Below are 17,709 nucleotides of genomic sequence, written 5' to 3' on the forward strand. Positions count from 1 at the left end.
GAGCTTATGGGTGGGTTTGGGTGGATGGAGGAGTTCTCTGCATTGATGAATTTCTAGGTCTGGACAAAAAACAACAAATACAAACGACTAGGTGCTGGGTGGCTGTTCCTCAGTGACATCATGGGGTGATGTCTCAACTTTCACATGAACTGGATTTAAGTGAGACAGAATTGCACTAAGTCATCAGACTCATTCTGTCTTCCTGAGTCATCAAAGTCCAGTGGCAGGACAAAAGTCAGGACAACTGGTGTTGGCTGGGCACGCAGTGGATGACCTTGGGGGTCTTCGATGTCTGACCAGGCTCTAAGCACTCTGCAGCACCTGCTTCAGCCACCTCCATGTCCCTTGGAACAAACTGCTTTCATACCACTGGGAGAAGCCTTCACATACTTGGGGTAGACGTTCCCTTAACTCACTAATGGGTTTTAGGGCTGTCAGCTACCCTCAACCTGGTTTAGCCTACCTGCCAAGGCAGTTTACTAGGGTGTGGTTGTTGCTTGCAGCCACAAGTGAGAGGTGAGTGAGAGGTAGACACACCCAAGGTGGATGAGCAGCCCTTACCACAGCTCGGCAGCCCCCCACCAGCAGAGCTAATCCTCCTGAACCTTCCATAGAAATACAGATAAAACAAAGACCCTATTCTCAAGTAGCTTACACAATTCCTGAATAAATCTTCCCTCCAATCTCCCTGCCCTTGCACAGACCCTCTCCTGAGCTGGCATGAATTCCTTCCTCACATCTACCTGCTGGAAGAATTCCTAGATTCCTTCCAGTCTCAGCACCAGTGCCACACTCTATAAGGGGTTTTTTCCCAATTGTCAGAACTAATCTTTTCCAGAAATTGTTTTGCATTCATTCCGTCTTTAGAAAGGGAGCGAAGGGACAGCTAGGTGGTGCAATGGATAGAGCACTGGCCCTGAAGTCAGGCAGACCTGGGCTCAAATCCAGCCATAGGACCCTGGGCAAGTCACTTAACCCCAGTCATCTAAAAGAAAAACAAGAAGAAAGGCTGTCTATCTCTAGTGGATAGAGAGCTGGTCATGAAGACCCAGGTTCAAGTGCTGCCACTGCCACATCTTGGCAAGGTATGCCCTCTCAGTGCTCTAGGTAACTAAGATTATAAACTGCAAAGATGGCGCTGATGATGACTTACAGGGAGTGTCCTCAACCAGGAAATCTCTGTACCAGTGAAATCACAGGGCCTTTTACTCATCTGTCTATATGCTGTAGCTCCACTGGAGTGTCTAAGTGTCAAGGACTGGCTTTTCAAAAATTCTTGCCTTTGTGTCCTTGGGACCTAGTAAAATATCTTGCATATGTGGTTAATTTGTGCTTACCAAACTGAATTTAATTAAAATTTAATTTTATTAAATTTATATAATAGAGCGCTTTATAAAGTGCTTTCCTCATAACAACCTGACAAGATAGGTTGTGCCAGTATTATCACTCTCATTTTAGACCCAGTGGGATTTATCTATAGTCACACAACTAAGTAACAGAATCCACACCTTGAGTTCACCATTCCTTCAACGACACCAGGCTGCCTCACTTACACATACTCTGTTTCTCCAAACCATGGGAATCTTGACCCTCAAAATGACCCCTAATGATGTGGCAATCTTCCCTAAGAGCTGGCAAGAGGTAGAATAAAACACAGATATTTTCTTTTTAATAGTGAAATAGAAATGCTACGGATGATTTTTTAGACTTTTTCATCTTCATTGTGGACTAATAATCATGTTTTTTATTCATACTTTTGCTATCTTGTACTGTTCTGGCCCATATGGAAATCTAGGAGATCAAATTTTTATACCTTGATACACTCAAATGTGTTTCAGGTGATCAAATTTTTAAGATTTGTCTCTGTTAAAAATGCCTTCCCTCAAAAGGATGTGACAGTGGCTGGGTTGCGGGGGAATAGGCACCCTGTCAGTAGGACTGCAAACATTGTGGAGAACCATACAGTCACAAAAATCCTCATACTTCTTGACCCAGCCATCCCACTGCTAGGATTTTATCCCAGAAAAATCATAAAGAAGAACCAATCTTTACAGAAAGTGTCATGGAGGTTCTATTTATCCCAGCAAACAATCAGAAACAACTCAAGAATCCCACAAGTGGGGCATGTTACGAACACATTCTTGTTGTAGCTATTCATGTATGTTTGACTTTTTGTGACTCTGTGGACCATACTGTCCATAGCACTTTCTTGGCAAAGGTACTGAAGCAGCTTTCCATTTCCTTCTCCAGTAGATTAAGGCAAATAGAAGTTAAATGACTTGTCCAAGACCCCACAGTTAGTAAGGATCTGAGGTCAGGATTGAACTCAGGTCTTCCTGACTTCAGACCCAGCACTCTATCCACTGAGCCACCTGGCTGCCTTGAACAAATTACAGTGAATGATTATTAGAATAGAATATTATAATAGAATAGAATTATAACAGAATATGAATATAATAAGCATAAAACATGAACATAAATATGGAAAAGCCAACATGAGGTGATGCAGTGTGAAACCATCAGAACTCTACACACACTGATGACAACTGTATTTTTAAGAAAGATGAAAGAAGGTAAACAGGGTCCAAGGTGGTAGAATTCTAGGTAGACCTGAAAGGAAACACAAAATAATTCTCTTTGTTTATTGGTTGTTTACTAAGTCATTTGGCGCTGTCCAACATAGTAAAGTCTAAGGGCCCAGGATGAGATTTTGCCCCTAATTTGGAATGTTTCTTTTATATTCTTTAGTGATGATTATTAAATGTGTTTTTTAGTTTCACGCTTTATGAGTCCTTTTTGGAGTTTTCTTGGCAAAGATACTGCAGTGGTTTGCCATTTCCTTCTCTAGCTCATTTTCCGGATGAGGAAACTGAGGCAAACAGGGTTAAATGACTTGGCCAGGGTCACACAACTAGTCCAGATTTGAAATCAGGAAGATGAATCTTCCTGACTCCAGGCCCAGAGCTCTATTACTGTGCCATCTAGCTGCTCTTCATTAAATGTACATCATATTTTTTATAAAAAAAAAAACAAACAACCAATTCATCCTCTTTTCTACCAAAATCTAACCCACTGAAGGGCAGAGAACACACCTTGCACCTTTGTCTGTAAGCTTAGGACAAGACCCTTCAGAGGATAACCAGCACAACAGATATAACATTCCTAATGGGGATGCTGGGGATGCTGGGATGATGTTTTCCGCATCTTTGAGACACTGGTCTGACAAGCTTTGTTATCTGGTTTCCCGGGAAACAGCATATCAGAAGCAGCAGCATGGCACATGGGTGTCGGATCTCATTTCCCATCTCTGACTTTTCCCAGGCTATCCCCCACACCTAGAATGCTCTCCCTCTTCCCCAGGGCCTCCTGGCCTCCTCTGGGACTCGGCTCAAAACCTACGTTCTGCATGAGACTTTTCCCAGTCCCTTCCTCTGCTGGTGCCTTCCGTCTGAGATCACCTTCTATTTAAGATGCACATGCTGTATACTGTTTCTAGCTGCATATTGGCTAGAATGGGGGCTCCCTGAGGACAGGCACTGTATTTTTGCCCCGCTTTGTAACCCTATAACTTAACACAGATGCCTGCTGGCTGACCAACTTGGGACTCAAAGGAGCTGTGTTCAGATCCCTGCTACGCTACTACCCATGGGATTTTGGTCATTTAATGTCTCTGGGCCTCAGTTTATTTAACTGTAAAACAAGGCAGCTGGACTACTTAGCCTCCAACCTCCCTTCCAACTCTAAATCTATGATCCTGGTAAATTAAAAGGATGAAGGAAGGAGGACTGCTTTAGACAAGGTGCACTGATAACCAGAAAATACCATCTGACCGTGACTGAGACCGAAAATTTACAAAAAGTCAGAACACAGACATTCCAAATGCACAGCAGCCTGGAGCCTGTTAGTTTGGGGCAAAAAGCACGACCCAGTTCCACAGCCCCGAGGGCCTCCACGTATTAACAGTACAGTACAACAAGTTGAGAGTCTCAGTTACGATTCTTTGAGAGTTCTCCCAGAGATGGGAATGTTTCCCCTGCAAGAGGAGAGTTAATGAGACACCAGAACAGTTACTCAGAAAAATCTTAGAGCAGCAAGAAAGACTCCCTTCCCCGAGGGGGCGGGGGAGGGACTCACTGTTGCTGTAAATTTAGTTGATAGGGGGAGTCAAAGAAACTGATTTGGCCCCAGCCCGAGACACGAAGCCTTTAGGCCCCAGGCTGGGACGCTGTCTTTCTCCTTTCTTTGTATCCCCAGTACTTAGCAAAGCACAAAGCGTGGAGATGCTTAATAAACGCTGTCTGACAGGCTAACTGACCCATTGACTGCCCACACTCCAAGCGGTCCATTTAAAGGTCTAGTTGGCATGTAACTGCAGTATCTGATTTTCTAATTTGAGTTGGTGCAAGGTTCTGCAAACTTCCCCCCTGGGCCTTTAATAACACTAAGTCACATGTCTATTTGTACCTTCAGGTTTCAACACATGATCTCCAGGGCCTCTGGTGAGTGGGAGAGGCAAGGCCACAGAAGTGGAGAGGCGACAGGACAGTATAATGTATACTCTTCTTTTAAGCTGACACCGGACTTCATTTAACAACCATCCTTTCCAATCCAGCCTTTGATGCCCAACTCTGGACTTCCTTCATTGTAAGTGTTGGATCTGACAGAGCTCAAATCCCTTCGTTCACAGTCACAGTTGTGAAGCTATTAGGGTCCTGAGGACAGCTAGGTGGCACAGTGGATAGAGTGCAGGGCCTAGACTCAGGAATTCTCATCTCCCTGAGTTCATGTCTGGCTTCTGATACTTATTAGCTATGTGAGTCACTTAACCCTATTTGCCTCAGTTTCCTTGTCTGCAAAATGGGGTAAAGGAGGAAACGGCAAGTTACTCTACTATCTTTGCCAAGAAAACCCCAAATAGAATCACCAAGAGTCCAAAAATGACTGAAGAACAGCAAGGAACCTTGGGGATCAATCTAGTCACAGAGTCACAGACTTAGAGCTGGAAGGGATTCCAGAGAGCATCTATTTATATTTTACAGATGAGGATACTGAGACATAAAGACATGTCCAAGGTCACATTAATGAGTGGGGAACAGATTCCTGGTCTCCTAATTCTAAATCCAGCCTTCTTCCCACTGCAGTACGTGACCTCCGCAATTCAAATGCTACTTTCCTTGACATTTGAAAGGTTATGCCTCAATTATATGGAAAATTCACTTATGTGAAATATCACTTCCCCCCCTCCTGTATTCCCCAATGGTGATAGAGAAACAAATAATCTCTGTCACTGCATTTATGTTTCTTTTCACCATACAAGTAAAAATTCTCCAAATGTCATTTCATCTAATTAATTTCTATCACACTTTGGATGCCTTCTTCCATTTTTTCTTTCTGATGGCTGGTCCTTATTACCCTAAAGCAAGATTTCACACATCAGTGACAGAATCGAGGGGACATTTTTGTTAGCTTGGTTATCATTTAAAAATATGTGCCTGACTAGCATTTTGTAGATGCCTGGCAAAACTGGGCTTTTATTCTGTGAAACCAGATGCGTCATTTATAGAATGATGTCTTAAGGCATCATTCCAAATCTGGGCATGCACTGAAATGGTGAATTCAATTTCCTTTTGGAAGGATGTGGAAGAGATAAAAGAGGAAATGGGATGGCTTATAAGAACCACCAGCCTGGGTCCTTCCTACCCTATTTCAAGGCATACACATCAGATCAGCCTTATCTAACAACTTTACACATTTTTACATCCAATCCTGCCTCTTCCAGATGGTTATAAGCCCAGTTCCACTCAGCTTTCCTTCAAGATAAATTGGGAAGCTTCTCTTGGGTAGTAAAGGATGAAACAATATGAAGAAATAGCCCTGGGAAGCCAGAAATAGCATTTCTTCCTTTCCTCTTTCACTCTCCTCCACCTATCCCAGACCCAGGACAGAATTTGAATGCTGTCTCTGTAGCTTCCAGTTCTCTAGGTCAGGTGGTAAACCTTCACACTGTTTAACCCTGTCCTCCCTTCTCCTTCCTCACTCATTTCTGTATAAGGGTCACCAGTCCACCATATTCCTTGGGCACAGATTAGGTTGGTTGTATCCTAAGGTAAAGCTTAGCTTTCTCATAACCCTCTCCATTTGAGAACACCTACCCTGGGACTGTCCAGATTGGTGGGTTCAAAAGCACAAAACTCATACAGTCCATTGTATGTAGCTGGTCCTAGAAATGCATTGCATTCTACCTTGAACATCTTTTTGTTATGTGGACATTGAGGTGGTACAGTGTATAGAATGCTAAACTTAGAGTCAGGAAGACCTGAGTTCAAATCCTGTCTCAGACACTTACTAGCTGCAGGATCTTGGGAAAGTCACTTACCCTATTTTAGACTTAGTTTCCTCGTCTATAAAATGGGAATGATAATAGTACCATCTACCTTGCAGGGTTGTTGAGAGGACCAAAAGAGATACCATGAAGAGAGCACTTTGCAAACATTAAAGCACCATCTAAATACTAGCTATTATTCCATTGTCTACCCTATTGCCACACCCCCCACCCTACCCCTTTCTATTTCTTTCTCTTGAAACCATAATCAAAATCAGTACCGCCATTGTTACTGGGAAAGATACATCAATCAACTTCCTTGAGGCTCCATTCACCATCCCTGTGACTTCCCAAAACAAAATAGTCACCCCCACGATACCCCATGTATTGTCTCCCCTGCTAGAATTAAGCTCCTTGAGAGCTGTAACAGGTTCATTTTTGTATTTGAATCTTGAGCGGGAGCTCAGAATGCATCTGGACTGTACTTCATTATACCTATGGCATCTCCATTGGAATATGGGCTTCTTCAATGGATTGTTTTACTATTCTCTGTATCCTCAGTGTTTAGCACAGTGCCTAGTGCATAGTAGGCACTTAATAAATGCCTTTTGACTCTTTTAAAAATGTCTCATTCATTTATTCATTCTATTATTATGCTAGCTAATATTGTGGTTAGTTGTGGCCATACATACCCAAGGTCTGACCAGGATCTCCTTTTCTTTCCTGGTGACCTCATCAACTCTCATGAGTTGTTAACTCTCTATATCAACTCTACACACATGACTATCAAATGGATAGAGAGCATGGATCATGGACTGAAAGCTAAGAAGTGATTCAGAGACCATATAATTTACTCCATTCTTTTACAGATGGGAAAACTGAGGCCCAGAGAAATAAAAGCCTCTCGCCCAGGATCACAAAGTAGTTGAGTGGAAGAGCTGGCCCTTGGACTTGGGGCTTCTGACTCAAAATTCACCATTCTCATTTGTTTCTCTCATGGTACCTTGGCCTAGCCTAGGGCTGATCCATATGGTTCACTTTCTTGGCAAAATTCTCTCTTGGTTCTCCTTCTGTATGGCCAATCTTCATCCCCCTTTGTGGGATCATTATTTATGGCCTAACCACTAGGAAGCTCGAAGACGGTACACAGAGCACTGGACTTGGAGTCAGGAAGACTGTGTTTCAAATCTAGCCTCACTTACTGGCTGGGTGGCCCTGGCCAAGTCACTTAATCTCTGTCTCCTCATCTATAAAGGGGAGATAATGGCACCCACCTCCTACAGTTACTGGGAAAAGGAAATAAGATATTTGTAAAGCACTTCACAAACCTTAAAGCACCTTATAAATGCTAGCTGCTGCTGTTAGCCATGGGTATCCCCCAAAGCTCTGACCTGATCCTCTTTTCCTTCCTGTGATCTTATCAATTCTTGTGGATTAGACTATCATCTTTCTGTATATGACTATCAAATCCAGGTATCCAACCTTAGTCTCTTTCATGAATTTTAGTTTTTCATCATCAGTCACTAATTGGACATTTCCAGCCATAAGGCACAAAGGCTCAACGATGACATGGACAAAACAGAACTTATTATCTTACCATCCAAACCCTCCCCTCTTCCTAATTTTCCTCCCCCGTTGAGGGTACAAGTATCTCACCAATCATTTGGATTCACGATCTAGGAGTCATCTTGCACTCTTTCACCTTTATCACCTCACCCCTACATTCAGTTACTTACCATGTCTGGTCCATTTGACTTTATCTCCATGACCTCAGACACATTCCCTTCTCTTCTTAGCTCAGGACTTTGTCAACTCTTGCTTAAGCTACTGCAACAACATCATAAATGGTCTTTCCAAGGCAAAGCTGACCTGATCCTTCTAGTTACTAGTGTTCCCTCCTCTGAAAACTTGGTTTTTACTTTGTATTTACTTTGTATTTACTTACATGTGTTGTTCCTCCCCAAAAGAATCAAGGGCACAAACTGTTTTGTTTTCATCTTTGTATTTCTATCACCTACTACGGTGCCTAACACGTAGTAAGTATTTAATAAATGCTTGTTGAGTGAATGAACAAATACAAGATGATACGTATGCCCTGGGGCCAGTACTTACACCTTTCCTTGAATTAGTGCTACTGGCTCCCTAGAGCTGAATCAGGTCAGAGCAGGGAGTGGCGCAGTACCCTAAGCTCCTGTGCACCCATCAGCGGTATCTTAATCCTAGATGGAATATAGCAAAAACTACAGGAGCTTTTGATAGTGAAGTAATCTGCTGGGTGGTTGAGAACACACAAATTCTTCCAACAGAAATGTGTCAAGGTAATTAGGAGCACTTTGTTTATTGGGAAGAGAGAAAAGGCAATGTGGAAGCGGTGTAGTGTATGAGGTTGTAGGGTACATGTTCTCAAGAAAGGATTGAGGTGACTATATTAGGGATAATTTCATAGCTCAGGAAAGGATATCTGAATTTTCTTTGGCTGATGGAACATCACAAGGATTAGGAAAACCACCAATTATCAGAGTTTGGCGAAATTACTACTTGTTGCATCCAACCCTGCTTGGTGTCAGCTGTCCATACCCCTTGTGCTTTCTTCCCCTTTTGGGTGGGAACTCTGAAAGAAGCTTTCTCATCAATGAATAATAGCTTGGTAATGGTCTTGATTATTGCAATAGCCTACTAGTGGGTCTGCTTGCCTCAAGTCTCTCCCTATTCCAATTCATTCTCCATTCAGCAACTCAAGTAATATTCCTAAAACACAGGTCTGGTCATGTCACTCTTCTACTGAATAAACTCCAGTGGCTTCCTATTGCCTCCAGGAGCAAATGGAAAATGCTCTGTTTGACATTCAAAGCACTTCATAACATAGCCCCCTCACACCTTTCTAGCGTCTTTACACCTTACTCCCCAAACTGTACTCTTTGATCCAGTAACACTTGCCTCCTGCTTGATCCATGGACAAGAAACTCCATCTCCCAACTCTGGGCATTCCTTCGTGCCCATAACACTTTCCCTCTTCCACTCTGCCTACTGAACTCCCTGACTTCCAAGTGCCAACTAAAATCCCATCTTCTCCAGGAATCCTTCACCCAGCCCCTCTTAATTCCAGTTGTTTTTCCACTTGAAATTATTTCATATTTATTTTCTCTGTATAGTTTGCTTTGTATATGTTTGTTTGCATAATATCTCCCCAATTTGATTGTAAACTTCCTGTGGGCAGAGACTGTCCTTTGCCTCTTTTTGTACACCCAGCATTTAGCACAGTGCCTGGCACGTAGTAGTTACTTCACAAATGTTTATTGATCAATCAAATGATTTATAAAAATGCTTGCTTTCCCAGCTAAATAGACCTCCATCTGGGGATCATTTGTAGGGAATGAACCTTTGAGTCTTGATGACTTATTTCAAAGGACTCAAAATAAGGGCTATCCTGCATGAAAAGACCAGGTGAGGTATTTTGTCAACCAAGTCAATAAAAGACCCTTTAATTAGAACTCTTAGTAATGGGGCCATATAGGGGAAAAGTCAACTCAGTTCTGCTTGAACTTGGATGGGATAGAAAGTGCTTGAAAGCTGAGTCAACTTCAAGTTCTGAGCCTTTTTATCCCTGCTCATCACAGTGTCTGGCACATAGCAGGTGCTTAATAAATGCTTTTTGAATTGAATTGATCAGTATTTAGGGACTCTCAACATTTATGGAAGTGCTAACAATCCCTGAGAGACAAAAACTAGGTTGGCTACAACCTGTGCTAACAGAATAAATGAAACTAAGAGCCCATACCAAGATTCTGGGGAAACATTCAAATTTTGAGAACTTCTGAAGACTCTGAAAGTTTATGGAAAACAGGTCATTCTGCTTATTTTAAGTCCGAATATGACTAATGCTTCTAAATAGCCTTCAATATTTTTATACTTGGGCAAAACCGCTCTACAAAGAGAAGATGTTCTATACATTCGGAGCTTCTACACTCGAACACTTAATAAAAAGAGAACTAGGAATAGGTAAAGTAGAAAAGGGAAGGAGAAATGCTAAGGTATGTCTGATCATGATCCTTCACGTAAAGTGAAGTTCTACTACAGACAGGTCCTTAACTAGGATGGGATCAGTGGAGCTTTTTCGGAAGGAACATACTTCTTTCTCTGTGAAATGAAGTCAATTGTACTCCTTCACCCAGCCCTAGACTATCACCTCTAGCGTCTCACACAATGGTGCCTTTCTCCTAGGGCCCACTTTCTCCCACTATCCTACCTCATCAACTGATTTCTCCCAGGCCTAAAAATACCTGTGTATTATTCTGACTGTAGAAGAAACCTCTACCTACAAGCTAATTCTTCTAAGTATAATTCATCTGTGAGTAAAAAGTTTCCGTCGGGAGGTACTCATATATACAATTTGCCCCTTAGTTAACCACACAACTGCACAATCCTTTGAATTCCTACCATTTTTCTCTCTGTGGAAGACCAAGGTCATGACCTAAAGGACTCTTCCCAAGGTGAGGAGCTGGAAAGTTTTGTTGCCCATACAACTCCTAAGTGGACATATCTGAGAAGTTACCAGCTTTCTCCCTCTTCATCTACATCCAGAGTAAACCTTGGTGGTGGTGGTGAAAATGACCAGGTAAAGAGGTGAGCTCACAACCCACATTCAACCCAGTGTGGGCTTTCCCCCAGCAATCACCAAGTATTTATAGAGCACCTACTATGTGACCGGTCTTCTACAGAGCAGCTGTACAGGACTGTAAAATCCCCTAGCTCATCTAACAAGCTATGACAGGATTGTTTTTCTACTGGGTCAGGGGCCAAAACTCCTAAACAAATGCTTTCCTTTCATTCACTTCTAGGGTGGGGCAAAGGTGCTTTCATTTATGCAAATCATTAGCTTCCCGGAGATAAAATGAGTAAGTTAGAGGTTAACCAATAACACACTTGTTGGCTGCTGCCTAAGTCTAATGTCATGCAGTCTTTACTCTGACCCATGCCAGGCTGCTCCACTGAAAGAATGACAAAAAAAGCCTGTTGTAAGGTATGCATCTTGGAGCCAGCACAGACATAAAAACAGGTTGATTGTAAATAGTATTGACCAGAAAGGCAGAGGCTGGTCCAATTCAGATAATTTATTTCCTGAGGTCTATTCAATCTATTGATTCTCTGGGAGACAACATTCTTTCATGAAGCATGGAGCAATGAAAAGAATGCTTGATGTGGATTTGGAGGATGTGGGATTGAATTCTGGCTCTGCCACTAAATACTTGTGGGATGCTGGGAAAATTGTGTTATGTACAGGGGTCTCAGTTTTCTCATCTATAAAATAAACCAGATCTGAGTCTATGATCCACAAAAGCTCCTGCAGCATCTTCTGAGAACTTCCCAAGGCTTCATAAACAATTGGCAGAGGCAAAGCTTGTCTAGTCATGAGGTAGTTTATGACCAGTTGCCTAGGGAAGGCAGAAAAAGAGGTAGCCAGAAACCTGGTTTTATTCTCAACTCTGCTTTGGCCAAATAATTTAATTTCTTTGGCTTTCCCTTTCTTCATCAGTGAAATGGGATCAAGTAATCTCTAAGGTCCTTTCCAGCTCTAATGTTCTATGCTTCCACACATAAATCTCAGTCCCTTCACTGTTAAGCCAATTCAGGAAAGGCTTAATTTGAAGGCTTAACAACTCTTCTCTTACGCCACACTCTCGCTTTCTGGTTTTGCCCTGCTGTTGTAATGTCTCCCCTCCCGTTCTCGTTTTGGGCTCAATAATTCAATCGATCAATCCGTCAATATTGCCATGCTTACCATTATTTCTGGAAAGAGTATGCCAATGGTCAGCCCTATGGATGAACTCCCTGTGACTCCCAAGACCCTTCTCTGGCTAGCATTCTTTACATATACACACACACATATATATACACATAAGCATATATGTATAGTTTTTCATATATGTATGATAGTTATTATATTTGATAGTTTTATTTATATATTTGATAGTAATATGTATATTTTGATAGTTATGTATGTGTACATATATAGGCACATATACATATATACACATATAATATGTATGTATATGTAGTACACCTTCTCCCAAGCAGAATGTTTATCTGTATGACTAAAGCTTAGCACAGTAACTGACATGAAGTAAGAACCTAATTATTTTCATTCATTCATTCACTGGAGGCCTTTGGTTATCAAATGAGCTTTCTTATATCTGAATATATTACTCCTGTTTAATATTATATATGGTTTAGAAAAGTGGGATAGCTGGGTACTTAGCTGGTGGGTTTATAGCCTATGAAAAAAGAAGCAACAAAGAGAGAACTGAGAATGAACCCAGAGAACCAGCCAATCTTTTGCAGCCCTTCATCTATGGTGTGAATTTTGCTAATTAAAGCTCCTTCTTGACTATCTAAATATACTCACTTGTTGCAGAATGGCTTGCTCAGAGTTTATATGGAAATCTTCCTACAGTGCCCTACACAGCTACATGAAGGGTACAAAGAAAAGCCATCTCCCCCCACTTCTCTAAGCCTCAGTTTCCTTGGAGTGAATAAGGGTCCTTCCAGCTCTAAAATCTAGCATCTTATGAAAAACAAGGGGCATGATAAAACCTTAAAACAAAATAATAAAGTGGAGGGACTGAATGATGCGGTCTCTTAGATCTTTTCCAACTCTTAACATTTTTATGATTCCACAAATGTCAATGTAGCAAACTTCCCTCCATCTATTTCACTTACCTTGAGGTCAAAGTGTGCAATTTTCTTGGCATGCAGGTAGTTCACACCTTCCAGGATTTGCTTAATGAAACTGGTTGCTTCCTCCTCACTCAAAGACTCTTTTTGTGCCAGGAAATCAAAGAGCTCTCCCCCAGAAACTCTGGAAGATAAAGATGGAAGCTGAAACTCAGACAGCTCTGGTCAATGGGACTCTTAGCTATGTAAGATGCCCACCCAAAACTGACCCTCTTCCACCTTCAGATGAACTCTTTCCTTTCTCTGCATCTTGACACCTCTTGTTTCCCCGCTACCTGGGCTCAAATTCAGTAAAATTCATTCTCTCCTGAGATCCCTCCTCTATATTACAACACCCTACGAATCACCATCATCGACATAGTTATTATTTTATACTGTACCTTACAATTTGCAAAATACTTTACAAATATTATCTCATTTAAGTATAGCAACAAACCTGGGGGGGGGGTAGGTGCTATTATTATTCCCATTTTAAAGATTTGGAAACTGAGGTAGACAACAATTAAATGATTTCTCCAGGGTCATATCCTAGGTAGGATTTGAACTCAGGTCTTCTTGACTCTAGGTCCATTATTCTACCTACTACTTCACCTAGCTGCCTCATAATACACACACACACACACACACGTGTATATCTATGTGTATGTATATACAATTGTGTGTATGTATGTATACAGAGGTGGCACAGTGGATAGAGTGCAAGGTCTGGAGACAAGAAGACCTAAGTTCAAATCCAGCCTCAGACACTTACTGGCTGTGTGACCCTGGGAAAGTCACTTAACCCTATTTGCCTCAGTTTCCCCATCTGTAAAATGAGCTAGAGAAGGAAATGGCAAACCATTCCAGTATCTGTGCCAAGAAAACCCCAAATGGGGTCACAAAGAAACAACTGAAATGACTGAACAATACGCATGTACATTATAACATCCCCTTTGGTCTGCACAGCTTGAGCTGTCGTCAGAAGTCCTCCTTGCTTCTGTGTTTCCTCCTTGTCTGTCATATGTTCATTCTTTGGATTGTAAATTCAGACACACACTAGGCCCCCTGAGGGACTTGGTCCATCTAACTGGTTTAAGTAGTGACAAATGGGGACCAAAGAAGCAGGAGGAAAGAAGAGGATCAGAGGGTCATAGGTCCAGAGCCCCAAGATTATATAACTAGGTCAAATAACAAAGACAAGAATTTAAAAATCCTGGTTTAGGTTCAAGGACTCTTCACTCTCATTCAACCCACATACTCATTCCGTTGCCAAATCTAGTCCTTTTTTTTTAACCTCTACAATATTTCTCATATCTACCCTCTTCTCTCTACTTCAATGGCCATCCCTCCTAGTTCAGGTCCTCATCACCTTTCACTTGGACTATTGTAGTAGCTTCCTAACGGGCCTCCAGCTCAAGTCTCTCCCTGCCCCAATCCATCCTCCGCCCAGCTGCCAAAGTAATACTCCTAAAACACAGGTTGGACCCATGTCACTCTCTGGCTCAATAACCTACTGCTGTTCCCTACTGCCTCTTCCTGTGAACAGAAATTTCTTTGTTGTACCTGGCTCCAATCTTGGCTGCCTTATATCATGATCCAACCAAACTGGCCTCCCTTCTATTGCTCACACCAGCCATTTCATCTCCATCTCTGGGCCTCTGCATGGCTCTCCCATCCCTTCCCCCTACTCAATGCATTCTCTAAGATCCATCTTTTAGAATCCCTAGTTTGCCTTCAGGGAATGGTTCAAATGACTCCTCTTGCCATGAGGCCTTTCCAGACATGTCCAACTACTAGTGCCTCCTGTACAAAATTAATTGGCACTAACTCTGAGCAAATTTTGTATCATTTATATGTGTGTACATCAACCAATCAACAAGTACTTGTTTACAACCTACTATGTGCTAGGAACTGTTCGAAGTGTTAGTGACATAAAAACGAAAATTAAACAGTCCCTGCTCTTAAGAAACTTACATTCTATTGGGAGCAGACAACATGTGGATAGAAAAGCATATAGAAGATACATAAAATGGAAATTGGGGAGAGGTTGAGAGAGGAAGGGATGATAGGTTGTTTCCTTTGATAGAATGTAAGCTATTTGAGGGAAGAGATTTTCATTTCTGTCTTTGTACCCCCAGAGCCTAGCACAGTGTGTACATATGGCCTCTCGTGAGAACTTAATTAATGTTTCTTAATTGACCAAAAGATTGCTTGGGCCCTCCAATAATTAAGAATTACATAAAATATTAATTGAAACTCAGGAACAAGATTTCTTTTGGTCAAATTTTATATGCCTAGATTACTGTCTGCTTTCTAGTGCTAGATACCATGAAAATGGCTTTGCCTCCGAGAAATATTTTGCTTTCAGTGGTGACTGGTTTGTTGGTTGACTGCTTGAGATTTTCCGCTGAGATTTTCTCCCCATTACACCTTATCCTTAAGAGACTTGGGAGCCTTCCTTCCGCTCAGGATGTATCATAGTGGACAGCCTTTTCTTGTACTCAACAGCCCAACAGCTGTGTTCTGGTGTCATTGATGGATTGTAGAAGAAAGGATGTGGGAGATTCATGGTCTAAATACTCTGTGAGGCTATTCCTGCTCCAGTAAACACTTGTCTGGGGTGTGTGCCTAGGAACTATTGTGTTTTTTTAATTTATCATAGAATTCTGGATCAAGGGTTATATAAATTACTCCCCTATCTCCAGGAAGAGACAGAAGCCTAAAGCACTATACCCATCATTTTCCTTTTTTTTAAAAGGTCATTAAGGAAATAGTTTCCCTATTCTCCTTCAGTTATTCATCAGTTAATTTTCATCACCATAAGTTCTTCCTATTATCTAGTTTAGAGATATCAAATAAAGGCCCATCTCCCCCCTCCCATTAAAACATAATTGGAAAACATTTAACAAAAGAAATTAAAAAGAAATTAAAACATAGACAATGTTAATATGTGGTTTTCTAAGTCAATATGCAGCCTGAAGGAACCAGTTTAGTGGGTCTGGTTTCTGTGAGAGGTTGACATTACTGGTCTAGACAAAACCATTAGCTCTAAAAGAGCCCTATTGACTCTTCTTATAGTGGGGAGATGATGCCCTCTACCCCACCTACTCCCCATTCCTACTCTGGGTATTCCCCAACCTTAGAGTCATTCCAGAGGCCAGTGTGGCTGGTAGTCATTAAGTTCAACAATTTAACAATCATTCATTAAAGACTATATACCAAGGCCTTCTTCTAGGTGCTAGGAAGGGAACAAGGAAAGAAATAAGCACTTATTAAGCTCTTATAGTGTGCTGGGGTCTGCAGATAGAAAGACAAAGACACCAGTTGTCCCCGGCCTCAAGGAACCTCCATTCTTCTATGGGAAAATGACATGTTCCTGAATAAACAGATACAAACTATACATAAAATAAATATTAAATAATGAGATGGTTCGCTAAAAACTGAGGAATCAGGTAGAATACTTAAGCTGAGCCTTGAAGAAGGCGAGCGATTTCAGAACATGGAGATAGAGAATTCCACACTTGGGAAAGAAATAGCTCACGTCTCCTCACTGAGTCAAGAAATGGAAAGCCATAAAAACGTGAAAATATAATAGACCAATTTGTCTAGAACAGAGATTACAATTGGGGTGGGGGAGATAATAGGAAATCATTATGGAAAGCCAGATTGTGAAGAGATTTAAATGCCAGACAGAGGAGCTTGGTTTTTGATCCTGGAAGCAGAGGGGAACCGCTAGAACTTTTTGAGCGCAGGAGAGACAGACACATGCTTTAGCAAATAATGTTGGGGGGTGTGGTGGTGGAGAAATCTTTCTTATTTAAATAAATATTTTTCATACCAGCCTCTCTTCTAAATCTTCATGGATTCTTTTAAAATAAATACCGGAGAACTGTGAGCCGGGTAACAATACAGCCTCCTGTTTGTCGTCAGCCAAGCGGGTGAACATTCATTCCCCTTTCCTCAGGATGTGCGCTTCCTTTTGGCGGCTTCTCTTTTCCTTCAAGGCTGCCTTTGTCATTCCTAACCTAGCTTGGGTGCTATCAAAGCGTCTACAACAAGTGGGAGGCACAGTGGGAATGGTCCAGCCAAAAATGGCCCTGTCGGCCAGACTCGCAGCTTGCTCCCTGAAGTCGTCTCGGTGACGGCTCACTGACAGAGGCAGCTGAGCTGTCATGGAAAGGTCCCCGGCAGAAGGCAGAAGGCTGGGACCGAAGCCAGCTCTGATAAGGGCTTTGTGTGTGGCCTTGAGCAAGTCACAACCCCCTGGGGGGCCAGATGACATCATCTGATACTTATTCTCAATATTTAAAGTACTCTGAAAACTAGCAGGTATTATATAAATGTTAATTGTTCAATCACACGTGCTCAGTTGTGGGGGGGGAAGATGAGTGGATGCTGCTAAGCTGGAGACGGGGTAGAGAAAGAGGCAGGATGCTGCGGGATAGCAGGCAAGACAGAAGGCCTACTGTGACGTCTGGGCCAGTTATCATGGTCTGAGCGGCAGAACTTCAGGGATTCCTCGCTCCTGGACCTCTCCTGACCCATCACTACCATCTAGGACCTCTGGATCCGGGATGTTAACCTCAGGACCGTGAATTTGCTTGTTGTTTTTTAAAAAATGTTTTGGTATAACTTCTTTTCGATATAACTGGCTTCCTTTGTAATCTTATCTACAG

At 42.0% G+C, this 17,709-nt stretch overlaps 1 protein-coding gene across 2 annotated transcripts in view; it reads right to left on the reverse strand.

The window, feature by feature from the left end:
- Positions 1-17,709, reverse strand: part of DAPK2 (death associated protein kinase 2) — a 184,567-nt gene that overhangs the window by 57,834 nt on the left and 109,024 nt on the right. For both annotated transcript variants that reach the window (XM_072613525.1, XM_072613535.1), the window contains exon 4: positions 13,040-13,178. In XM_072613525.1, the coding sequence (XP_072469626.1) occupies positions 13,040-13,178 (139 nt within the window). The remainder of the gene's footprint in view (positions 1-13,039; positions 13,179-17,709) is intronic.

This window comes from Notamacropus eugenii, chromosome 1 (genome assembly GCF_028372415.1).
Source record: "Notamacropus eugenii isolate mMacEug1 chromosome 1, mMacEug1.pri_v2, whole genome shotgun sequence".
Lineage (NCBI taxonomy): Eukaryota > Metazoa > Chordata > Mammalia > Diprotodontia > Macropodidae > Notamacropus > Notamacropus eugenii.